Below are 11833 nucleotides of genomic sequence, written 5' to 3'. Positions count from 1 at the left end.
GCATTGCCTCTCTCTTACCCTGGCCCAGCAGGGCCATCCACACTCAGCCAGCTGGGGCTGCAGAGCTTTGGGGCCCTGGCTTCCACGCTCTGTGTGGTCACCGCAACCACCTCCCCACCCAGACTGGGCGATGCTGAGGGCAGGGATGTGTCTCATTCCCTGGCGTCCCCCGTGCCCAGGGCAGGGTGTGGCACAAAACAGACGCCTGGTGAAGATGTGTTGATCCGATGGGATAACCTTACACTCTGTCACTCCTGCAAGCTGCCCACCTTCCAGCTTCCACAGCTGGACCACACGTGCGCCCTGTGAAGTGAGTCACCTACTGATGCAGCAGGATACAGGGACAGGAGCCCTGGGCTGGGACTGAGAGACCAGGGTTCTTGGATCCTGGCTCACTGGGTAATCTTGGGTCAGTCCCCACCCTTCTCCGTGCCTCTGGCTCCCCCACTGACCTGGCAGGGTCCCCCGACAGAGCTGGTCTGTAGCCCGCAGCCTCTCTAGGCTTTGTACTGCTGGTTGAACTTCTGCCGGCGGACACAGCAGCAGGCGGCCAGCGTGGTGAGAAGGATGGCACACACCAGGGCGAAGGTGAGGATGATGATGAGGTTGATGTTCTTGAGCCCCCCCTTCTCACAGTCCTCAGGACGCACGTGACTCAGGGACACCTCTTCCTGGGAGCCGAAGCGGCAGATCAGGTCCTGGGTGGCGTCCACGTCCACACGGCCCTGGTGCAGCTGGGCCGCCAGCCAGCCGTTGCCGCAGCAGCTGAGGGGGTTCCCCTGCAGGTAGAGGCGCCGCAGGCTGGTCTCCAGGCCGCCCATGGCGCTGCCCGGCAGGAGGCTGAAGCTGTTGTTCCTTAGGTCCAGCACCTCCAAGGACACGGCCTGCGTCCAGGTAGGCAGGCGGCTCAGGCGGTTCTCTGCCAGATTGAGCCGCTTGAGGCAGCTGAAGCAGGGCAGGTCCACCTGCAGGACGGCCAGCCCGTTGCCCTGCAAGGCCAGCACCTCCAGGGAGCCCTCCAGGCCCGCCAAGGCCCCTGTGGCCACATCCAGCCCAGGGTTGGCGGAGAGGTCCAGCTCGGTCAGCGGAGTGTGGAGGAAGGCACCTGCCCGGAGCGTCTCCATCTCATTGTCCGCCAGGTTCAGGACGCGGAGGGAGGAGACGCCAGAGAAGGCCACACAGCCCACGGGTCCAGGCTCACCTGGGCCCCCGCAGGGGCTGACCCGGTTCCCCTGCAGGTTGAGCCTCTGCAGGCTGGCCAGGCCAGCGAAGGTGTACGGGGGCAGGTCCCGCAGGGCGTTGTCCTGTAGGAGCAGCGTCTGCAGAGACCCCAGGGCCCTGGCACCCAGCTCCAGCGTCTCCAGCGCATTGTGGCTCATGTCCAGGAGTGCGAGGCAAGGCAAGGAGCCCACGCGCCGGGCCTCAAAGGCCCGCAAGCAGTTCCGGCTGAGGTTCAGGAAGCGCAGGGAAGTCAGGTGCTCAAGAAAGCCCTCGGGGACGAGCTCAATCTCATTGTAGCTCAGATCCAGATTCAAGAGCTGAGAGAGGGGCTGGGTGCTGGCGTTGCGGCCGGGGTGAGAGAAGGGCAAGGCGGACCAGCCCTCGGAAGGCGCGTGAAGGCCCTCGCCGCCCTGGGGCGGCCCTGCAGGGAGGCGGATGAGGTTGTTAGACACGTTCAGGTAAATGAGTCTCGGAAGCGCGGCCAGGTCGGGGAAGTGGAGCAGTTTGTTCTCCCGCAGGTCAAGCCAGGCGAGCTGATACTGGGCCCGGGGCTCCGGGGCCGTCTGAAAGGCCTCAATACTGTTGCAGCTCAGGTCTAGGACCCGCAGCTGCTGGAGGCTGAAGTCGGAGATGCAGGTGAGGGAGTTCCTGGAGAGGTTGAGGTGTGCCAGGTGGGGCAGGGCCTCGAAGGCTCCGTCCTCGATGTCCATCAGCACGTTGCTGTGAAGGTCCAGCCGCTCGAGCGCGGGCGTGCCCCAGAAGGTGTGGCGGCCCAGGCGCGTCAGGCTGTTCTGCGCCAGCGAGAGGCTGCGCAGGGCGGGCGCCTCCGCCAGCAGCCGCTCCGCCAGGCCACTGTACAGGCTGTTGCCAGACAGGTCCAGGGACGTCAGGTGTGGCAGGGGACCCAGACCCCCAGTGCTCAGCGCCGTGCCCACCGCCAGGCGGTTGTGGGCCAGGTTGAGGTGCTCCAGGTGAGGCAGGGCCTGGAAGACCCCTGGCTGGAGGAAGCTAATCTCGTTGGCGCTCAGGTCCAGGTGAAGAAGCGCTGTGTAGAGGCCCAGGGGCGAGGCCAGGATGCTCCGCAGCTGGTTCCCAGACAGGTCGAGGACCTCAATGTCCCGTGGGAGCACCGAGGGGACCTGGAGTAGGCCAAGGCCCCGGCACAAGACTTCCTTGTCCACCTGGGGAGGCGGAGGGCAGGGAGAGCAGCGGGCATTAGTGGGTGCTGTAGGAGGGGCAAGCAGACACGTGCCTCTAGGAAGTATGACTGGAGCCGCCACCAGGCCTGGCCAGGCCTCTCCTCTGTCCTCCCAGCGTGCTCGCCGTCCTCCCCCCCAGCCTAATCACCCCATGTCTGCATTACCCCTACTCTGCTCCCTGTCTCCGGTACCCAGTACGGTGGTGCTGGCATCAGGGAGGGACTCAAGGAAACTTTGATTGGTAGACAGACAGAGAGATGATAGACAGATAGAAGGACAAATGCACTAACAAAATACTCTATACTGATTATTATCCCATTTTAGAGGACACTAAGCCATGTATCACCGAGAGTGCCCCAGAGCCAGTGAGGAGCGGGGCCAGCTGGGACCCGGGCCTCCTGGTTCCACATCCCAGTTTCTTTCCATGGACCCAGAGAGTTAAACCTACCCAGCTGATGTTCTACTAGAAACCACTTTGGGAGAAATGTTTCCAAAAGGGGAAAATGCTATTTGCACTCCTGTCATTGGTGTTAATTTTGGTCTCTCACCCTCAGATCTCATTCAAGCCCTCACTCCACGGGGCAGAGCTCGGGTCCCAGAGCCTGCCTTCCTTGCTGACACTCACCAGATGACCTCGTTCTGCTGCTGCCCCCACCCCCACCAGTGGCTTCACTTTGCATGGTCCAGTCCAGATGGCCCCCTGGAGATGGGGTAGGGGGCAGGAAAAGATGACCAGAGTCTCAGCCCACATTCTTTGATGACAAGACTGATTTTGCTGTGTCACATTACCACTCTGGTTTCTTATCCAGAATGTAACTCATCCTTCCCCAGCACCCATTCAGCATTTTGTATTTCATTTCGCATTTTCAGACCCCTGGTCTCACTGGATCTTCGCAATAGCCTGCCCGTCAAATCTGATCACCCCTCTTTAAGAAACCCAAGGTTAGAGAGGGGAAGGGAGGCCCCAGAATCATCCGGCTGGTGAGGAACAGAGCTGGCTTTTGAACCCCAGTCTCTTAACAACCAAAGACCCCACTTTTGTCCCTCCATCACATGTGCCTTCAGGGGTCAGAAATCTTTCCATGGAAATGCAATGTCCCTCTGTCTTTTCCCACACACCAGGAACCCCAGCCTTTCCCAGCGAAGGCTCTGGCTTCCATAACCACCAAGCTCAGGCCCACTCCGCCCTGGCCTCTCTGTCTCCACTGACCCCTTTCCGCCAGCCAAATGCATGGCAACTGTTCAAAAACTCCACTCTGACCGTGCTGCCCTCGGCTTAAACCCCTTCCGGGCAAAGTCCAGCACCCTCAGCAGAGTTCAAGGCTGCCTGTGGCCCCTGCTGACCTGTCCCCTCTCCTCCCAACCCACTCCAGCCCAGCCCACACCTGCCCACTGCCCACTGTGCCCTCCCACACCCACCTCTGGGCCTCCTCCTTGCTGTTCCCTGTACTGGTTATGTTCTTCCCAACCAGATCAGCATGGTGAACTCTGTGTGCTGAGCTCCAAGGTCTCCTCCACCTGGAAGCCTTCCCTGACTGCCGGGCAGGTCGGGGCCTCCTCTGGGCTCTCACAGCCCCTGTGCTTCCTCTCTCATAGCTTTGGCCCCCTGAATTGTGACTGTTTGTGTGCAGACCTGCTAGACAGTAAGTTCAGGGCAAACAGGGTTTGACTGAGTGACTACTGTGGACCTGGGCCATAGAAAGTGCTCAGTATATCTTTCAGTGAATGAAAGAGTCACAGACATCATCAGCTTAGTAAAAGTCTGAGGGATTGACTGAATCACCTTTTTGAAAGGAAAAGAAAAGAGATGATGAATATATTCAGACTAGAGTCAAAGACCGTCAGAGCAAAAAGGGTCCAGCCCACCCACTGCCCAGATGGGGAGACTGAGCCTAAAGATGGCAGTGACCTGCACGAGGTCACAGCAAGTCAGTGGCTGAGCCGACAGGGCAGGAACACCAGCCTGGGTGTTCCCCAGCTGGCCCAGCTCTCAGCTTCCTCCCAAGAGCTCCAAGGTGAAGCGGGGGGCGGGTGGGGGGAAGAGGAACGGACTGCCCTCCATCAGGCAGTGCGACTCTTCCAGCTCCATGCGGCTTCCGACTCCACGGTACTGCCCTACTCAGAGGCCCGAGGACACCCCTGCAGTTGGGCACCCATGCAAACTGGAATCCCACCCCGGCCACCCTGCCAGACCTGCTTGGCTCCGTGCCCCATCCTCCCTCACAACCGTCTCTGCCAGCTGGGGCCACTGGGCACAGCCTGCCTATCCGTATCCTCAGCTCCGCAAACCATCCTGATTAAAGAAGAAACAGCAAAATGAACACAAACACAGTGTGTGTTGGGGGATGGGGCTTAACCCACCTGCAAGCCCACACCCCGTTTCACCCCAGAGGCAACGCTCAAAGGCTCCTTGGGGTACCAGCTCCTGAGAGCTGAGGCGGGACTCAAAGCTAGCCAAGTCCAGCACCTAATTCTGCTTTCTGCCCAGTGCCCAGGACCCCTGTCACAGAGGCCCAGAGGGACTGCTGCAAGGCACAAGGCAGGGCTGCCCAGCTCTCCAGTCCAGTCTAGGAAGGAGCTTGAAGGCGTGGGCAGCTCTCAGAACCCCATTTGTCAGGTACCCACCGCTCCCTGAGCTCCAAGCTGAGTGACTTATTTGGAGAGGGGTCTTGGGGGCATCAGCCCTTAATCAAGTTCAGAGCTTCCCCGATGACCCCCTGTCTACTCTCTGGTATGCCAGGACTCCGCTGTCCAGCTCTTTTTTTTTTTTTAGAGGGAAGAGGGTGTCACTCATCACCATTTTACCACCTGCACATAGAAGGGAAGCAGGGTAGGGAGAGTTACCCGGCAGTGGGCAGCATGAGCTCGGGAGAGATGGGTTCGAATCTTGGCTCTGTTACCTCCTATCAGTATGACCTTGTGGGTCACATCTCTTCTCCCAGCCTTGGCTTCCTCGGCTGAAAAGAAGAGTTTTCTCTCATAAAATGAGAGAAAGCCCTTAGCGTGGAGCAGGCCCCTTGTTAGCCCTCGGCACGTGGCAATTCGTTTTTACTATTTTAAAAAGCATCAAAACCGCTTCCACGGGAGTTCAGAAATTGCTTTCCTGCCTGTTACCTCATTTGCCCCAAATCCAAAGCCCACCCAGTTCCCCTCTGCCTGTTGGGTGGCCCAGACCCTTTATCTCTCTGAGTCTACTGCCCCAGGTGGATGTGGGGCTGCATTTGGTGACGTCTGAGGCCTTCTCTGCCTGTTATTCCGGGTGCTGGGAATCCCAGAAGGGCTCCAAGGAGTAAGAAGTGAGGTGGCAACAGCAGGACACTGCAAACCCCAGGGAAGGGGTGCAGGGCCCTGGCTGCCGTCTCATCCAGCCTCCAAGAGCAGCTGTCCATCTTGTGCCGTAAGCTTCCAGTCTCAGGGCCAGGTGGGGCCCCTGGAGGGCCAGTCCCTTCCCCAGCACAAGCTCTGGTCTTGACTTCAATGATTGCCCAGCCTTACGAGTGGACCTAGAGGGTTCCTTTTCTCTGTACCCCACAGGGTCACAGTAACCTCAGGGCTAGTCTCCCTGACTCCTGGCAGGAAAATGGAACAAAGTGAATCAAATCTGGTCGCTGCCCTTGAGAAGCTCTTGGTCTGGTAGCTGAGACAGGTGTGGACCATTCAGCAACTTACCCTATGCACTCAATATTGAGATGGAAGGAAGCTTAGGGCTGTGGGGGCCCCAAAAGGGATCAAACAGAACCAGGTCGGCCTGGAAGGGGTCAGGGGAAGCTTCCTGGAGAAGGCAGCATTTGACTCCGGCACTAATAAGTGAGAGGCATCACGGCAGAGATGTGGCAGATGGGCTCGAGTTAAGGAGCCCAGTTAGGAAAGGGGATTCGTCCCCCGAAGGGGCCTAGTACAGAAGAGCCTTTCCCAGGTGCCCACTCTAAATTCCCCACACATATACCTATGCCTTGTCAGCCAGCTAGACCCACTGCCCTTTGGGGGCAGCTTGAAGGGATAGAGTCCAATATTGGCCCTAGTTGAATGACCTTGGACAAGTTACCCAACTTCTCCAAGCCTCAGTTTCCAACTCTATAAAATTGGAGTAATGGTACTTACCCAGCAGGATTAACAGTAAACAAGGCATTTAAGCATTCTAGTAGGTACTCATTAAATGCAAGGTTTAAAGGCATTCAATGCATTCCCCTTCCTTTTCTGACCCCTCTAGCCTCTGGCTTCTGGGGCTGGGGCAGTAGGACACCCCCGGGCAGGGGGTAGGGGGAGACAGGGAGTTCTCCCTGCCAAGGCAGAGCTTCTTACCTTCTTACAGGGCACCTTGTCTCGGTGTTGGGAGGTAGCCAGGCCCAGGGTCAGCACGGCCAGAAGCAGCAGGATCCGGTGGCTCATGGCTCTGCACAGGGCAGGAGGAAAGGGGAAGGCTGTAAGACCACAGGCTCCTTCCCACCGCTCCTTCCTGTCTGTACCTGCCCTCAGGGAACCCCAGACCGCAGCTGTAGCTGCACCAAAGGTGCTCTGAATGGGGCACCTTGTGAAGGAGATGGGAAAAAGGGCTGCAGCCCATCACAAAGGGCCTTCAGTGCCAGGCCAAGGAGCTAGGCCATTACCCTGGACAAGAGTATTTAAGCAGTGGGTGACATGGTCAGATTTGGGTTTCAAAAGACCCTACCTGGAAGACAGCCTGGAGGAGGTGAGCAGGAGGGAGAGGGACCCTAAGGGCTGCCCTGGCCAAGCTCAGGGCTGGGGTGGGGTGAGATGGGGAGCTAGGCCTCTGACTCCAGTTCCACCCAGGCCACAAGCAGGTCCCCCCATCCTAGCTCTTCAAGCCCCAAACGGAATTCCTCAATCCCCCCACCCGCAGACCTTTATTTTGCCCTTTCTTTTTTGATTTTCTGGTTGTCGAGTCCCTGCCATTGTTTGAAGGTTGGGCCTGGAGCCTTGACAGGAAGCCCCGCCAGGAGGCCTGCCCTGCCCCCAGCACTGCGGGCTGTGGACTTCCCCAGGAACAGGCTGCCAGGCCCTTAACTTTCACTGAAGCCACCGCCCACTCAGTGGGACACCCAGGCATGCTGGGCCAGCCCTTCTCTCCATGAGCAGCGGGGCTGGGGTTGAGGGGGACCACAAAGCCCTCAGGAGGGTCACATCCCAGTGCTGCTAGGGGCTCATTCACTGAGAACCTGGGCCAAGTGCTAGGAATACACAGCTCAATCCATCAATTTCATTCATTCATTCATTCATTCATTCACTCACACCTTTACTGAATGCCTCCTCTTGTCTGGTTCTGTCCTGGGAACTGGGGACACAAATAAAGGCACAGAAGAGACCATAATACATACAAAACATTAACAAGGAGAGACACATAACGCCCTCCAAGAGCACTGGACCCAGTCACCCACACCAGACTGCTCCCTCTGTCTCCTCCACTGACCTGCTCTGTGACTTTGTACAAGTCACTTCACCTCTCTGAGCCTCAGTTTCCTCTTCTGAGGCTAATGCCAACCTTGAAGTTTTGTTAAAGATCAAGTGAGACATATTCTGTGCCACTTACAGAGCCCTCATTATGCACCAGGCACTCTTGTTGACGCTATACATGTATGAACTCATTTAATCTTTCCAATAATTCAACGACTTGGCTCCATGATCACCATTCTTACTGTGCATGCAGGAAAACTGAGGCTCAGAGAAATTAAGCAACATGCCCAAGGTCACACAGCTAACAAGGGGCAGGCCCAGGAAGTCGGGCTCCTGGGTCTGTGCCCTTAACCTCTACACTATAAGGTCTCCTGCAGGTAATCAATAAATAAGTGCTGAATTGTGACTCTGAGGCGTGTTTTGGAAGAGGCATTTATAGAAACTTTATGGCTGAGTCTTTACTGTTAGAACCCATAAACATCCTTGCTATGAATTTTAAATGAAGGTGGGTGCTCTGAGGTCCTTTCTGGTTCCAACAGGCAAAGGCCCGAGCCGAGCCGTGTCTTTTAAGCCCTGTTCCCTGGGTTCTCCCGGGGCCATGGACCCCCTGCCCCACAGATGTCCTCCTCTCACCTGCATTACAGGTTGGGTTTTCACAGGAAATTTGGTTGTGCTGTTGAAAAAGCAGAACATCACCACCCTTTTGAATGCTAGGGTACTCAGAACTGAGTGGAAACCCCTCAGCGGGGCTTCGAGGCCCTTGGGGAGTGCTCCCTGCCCAGCCAGCTCTTCTCTCCAGCTTCATTTCTCACTGTCCCTTCTCCCACTCTGTGTTCTGGAAGCCTCATACTTCCTTCAGTTCTCTGAGCATCTTTTCACTGCCCCAAACCCTCACTTCCTCCCCTCTCTTGTGCTGAATACCTCTTCATCCTTTGGGTCTCAGCCTAGATGTCACCTCCTCCAAGAAGCCTTCTCTGGTTTCCCAAGTCTGGGCTATATATTGGCATTGAGCACTTCATCACTCCGTGGTTCCCTCCCCTTTACCAACCCCCCCCACCCCACCCCCCCCCCGCCGCACCACCACCACCATGGGAAGTGCCCCCAGGGCAGAGGGGCCTCACTCTCCTCTGGGAACCATCTTACACTGTGCAGGCTGGGGAAGGCGCTGAGAATTGACATGAGGTGCCTCGGTGACATGGTGACGCTGGTGAGAGCAGTTTTTCTCCTGGACTCTCCCTTCACCTCCCTGCCACACTCCTTCCCCCCATCAGCAGGTTCTGTCTGCTTTCCCTAAAACACAGACTCTGGATCTGCCTACCTCCCTCCTCCATCACTGCCACAGACTGAGGCACCACCACGACCCTGGGCCTCGACCCCAGCAACAACCTGACCTCTTTTAGTCTGTCCTAAGCATGGCAGCATGAGTGACGTCTTTCACGAATCTCACTGCTTGAAAACCTCCCATAAAATCGAAGCTTATACAATCTCCTCTCTGACTCCATCTACCATGTGCTCTTCCCTCACCAAATTCTAGCTTTCTCACCATCCCTCAAACACAGCAAGTGCATTCTTGCCTCAGGGCCTTTGCCCTTGCTGCTCCCTCCACCTGGAATGCTCTTGCCCAGATCTGCACGTGTTTTATTGTTTTCCTCTCATTGATCATTTCCCGATCATTTATTTCTTATTCTATGAGAACAGGGATCTATTAAGCGGTGCTCACTAAAAGTCTACTGAACAAACAGCAAAGTGAGGGGTAGCAGTCCACGGCAAAGGGCTGAGCAGTGAGTGCGAAGTGAGGATAAGGAAGGACCTGGATTAGTTCTGAACCTGAGGGCACTGCTGCCCAAAGGGGCACTCGTTTCCCCCTGCCCTGCCTGCCAAATTCCACTCTATCCCTGAGGTGAGCATCTGAGCCTCCAGGAGGGCCCCTCCCTGCAGCACGTGGAACTCCACCCTGCCATCTAACAGAAAGGGGCCCCTCGGCAGTGGACACCCTTGAGCAGTGCCCTAGACACAGTGTGGAGAATTTGAGAGTTACTCGCTCTCAAGAGGGAGGATTGGGATAATTGAGACCCAGTCTCCCATCCAGACTCTACTGCCCACCAGCCCTGCTCCCTGGGGCAAGTCCCTTAAGCTTTCAGGGTCTCAGTGTCCCATCTGTAGGGCAAGCAGCCTGGTTCCTGTTTTGCCACTGTTTGACCCCAATGGTTGTGATGACCAAGCTGAGAATGGCTGTGAAGTCACCCTAGACACATATTGTCTTTCCCAGCTGGGACAAACCCACAGGGCTGAGCAGCCCAGGCGAGGTAAGGAGTGCTGAAGAGGGAGGCCCCAGGCCAGCAGACAAGTGGCCTAGGCAAGAGGACGCAGGACACATCTTAGGACACTGACTGGGGGGAGAAGTGCCAAAGAATATGCGTGTGTGTGCGTGTGTGCACGCGCACAATGTGGGGAGGGAGAGAGAGAGAGAGAGAGAAAGGGGGCGGAGGGCAACACCTACTACCATAATAAGCCCACCCCTAGTGTTTAAGGATGTTAGATACTCTTCTAAGCACTTGACCTATATCATTTCATTTAATTCTCACAACAAGCCAGTGAAGCAGTTACTATAATTTCCATTGTACAGATGAGAACACTGAGGCTCAGAAAGGTGAAGTGACTTACCCCATAGTTACCCAGCTCATAAGTGTTTTGGGATTTAGCCCCAGGTCTGTATGACCCAAATGCTGTGTTTTCTCCAGCACGTGCTGAGCTGCTGGCCCCCTATAGAGTTTGTCCATGAGGAAAATAAGGCTCAGAGAGGTGACTTACTCAAAGTCACACAGGCAGTAAATGGCAGAATCAGGATCAGAATCCAGCCTGTCTGCCTCCAAAGCAAATGTTTCCACAACACCAGGCCAAGACCTCCCTCTCTAACCCCCTCCAACCAACCGCCAACCCCAGCAGACAGGCTCACAGTGCTGGGCTCTAGGGTGCTCCTCTCCCTCCTCTCAGCCTGGATCACTGGCAGAGTGGGGTCCTGGGAGAGCTGCTGTGGACGTTCCCAGCCAGCAGTGAATCACTAATGGCAAGCCCCATTCTGGAGACATGTGCATCCCACAGGGGAATTAGACCTTAACCCAAAGGAATGTGGCTGTGATGGCGGAATTTCAGGCAGCTGAGGGTGGGGGTGGGGGTCCCTCACGTCTTACCACCCATGAAGAAGGCTGGCTGCGGAGCTCCTTGGAGGGAGGTGGGTGCCACCCCCCCCATCCCCGCCCCTAGAGATGGGCAGGCTATCTGGCGCGGTGGGATGGGAAGACTCACGCCCGGCCAGGGTCAGAGGGCAGTAGCAGACCAGATTCAAATCCCGGATTGCCCTTGACTAGCTGTGTGTTCCCTGCTCAAGTGCTGGCCTTTTAGCGCTTGTTTACCCATCTGTCAAATGGGAACGCCTGCCTCGCCCTTCGCGGGAAAGATTCGCTGAGCTAGGAGCCTTGGAGACTTCTGGAGTCAACCCTGGCTCCACGCGCAAAGCAGGGGGCGGTGGCGGGAGGGGACTGTTGAAGTTCCGCGTCTCGATGGACTAGTCCCAGCCCAGCTCCGCGCCGGGTGCTCGAGAGGGGCGCGGGACCGCCGGTTCCCCGAGGGGGCCGGCCAGCCTCGCCCGCTGGGCGGCTCCTACCTGGCTCAGCGCGGCCGCCGCTCCTCTCCCGGGCAGCCCCGGCACATTTTGCGCAAACCTGCCCTCCCCGTCCCACCCCGCGCCAGACCCCGGGGTCACGGCCCGAGGAGGCGCACGGCCGCTCCACCGCCCCACGGGAACCGGACCCGCGAGAGGGCAGCTCGGGCTCCAATTTAAATACCTCTCCCGCCGACCCGCCCCACCACGCCCCCCCCCTCGGCCCAGCCGTGGGGTCCTAGCGCCGGGCCGGCACGCCCCCGTGTGACTCGGTTTATCCGGAACCCGCGAGGGGGTGAAGCTTTTTCTTGACGCTGAAACCCGGACTGGGAAGGGGCGG

The 11833-nt window shown here is 57.4% G+C and overlaps 1 protein-coding gene across 1 annotated transcript; it reads right to left on the bottom strand.

Moving 5' to 3' along the window:
- Positions 1-456: 456 nt before the first annotated feature.
- Positions 457-11527, bottom strand: LRRC32 (leucine rich repeat containing 32). The gene is made up of 3 exons (XM_060017254.1): positions 11497-11527; positions 6723-6813; positions 457-2402 (listed from the first exon to the last, which is right to left on the bottom strand). Exons 2-3 carry the CDS (start codon positions 6807-6809, stop codon positions 498-500), a joined length of 1992 nt encoding a protein of 663 aa, XP_059873237.1. The 5' UTR covers positions 6810-6813; positions 11497-11527; the 3' UTR covers positions 457-497.
- Positions 11528-11833: the final 306 nt, after the last annotated feature.

Source organism: Delphinus delphis, chromosome 8 (genome assembly GCF_949987515.2).
Source record: "Delphinus delphis chromosome 8, mDelDel1.2, whole genome shotgun sequence".
NCBI lineage: Eukaryota > Metazoa > Chordata > Mammalia > Artiodactyla > Delphinidae > Delphinus > Delphinus delphis.
The sequence above is the reverse complement of the archived record's forward strand: the minus strand, read 5'-3'. Positions and strand labels throughout refer to the sequence as shown.

Bases quoted from the DNA above. Each gene is read 5' to 3' on its own strand.
- LRRC32 (XM_060017254.1), bottom strand. From the start codon at position 6,809: ATGAGCCACCGGATCCTGCTGCTTCTGGCCGTGCTGACCCTGGGCCTG. The intron at 2,403-6,722 runs GTAAGAAGCTCT...CCGCCTCCCCAG, and splicing joins ACAAGGTGCCCTGTAAGAAG to GTGGACAAGGAAGTCTTGTG.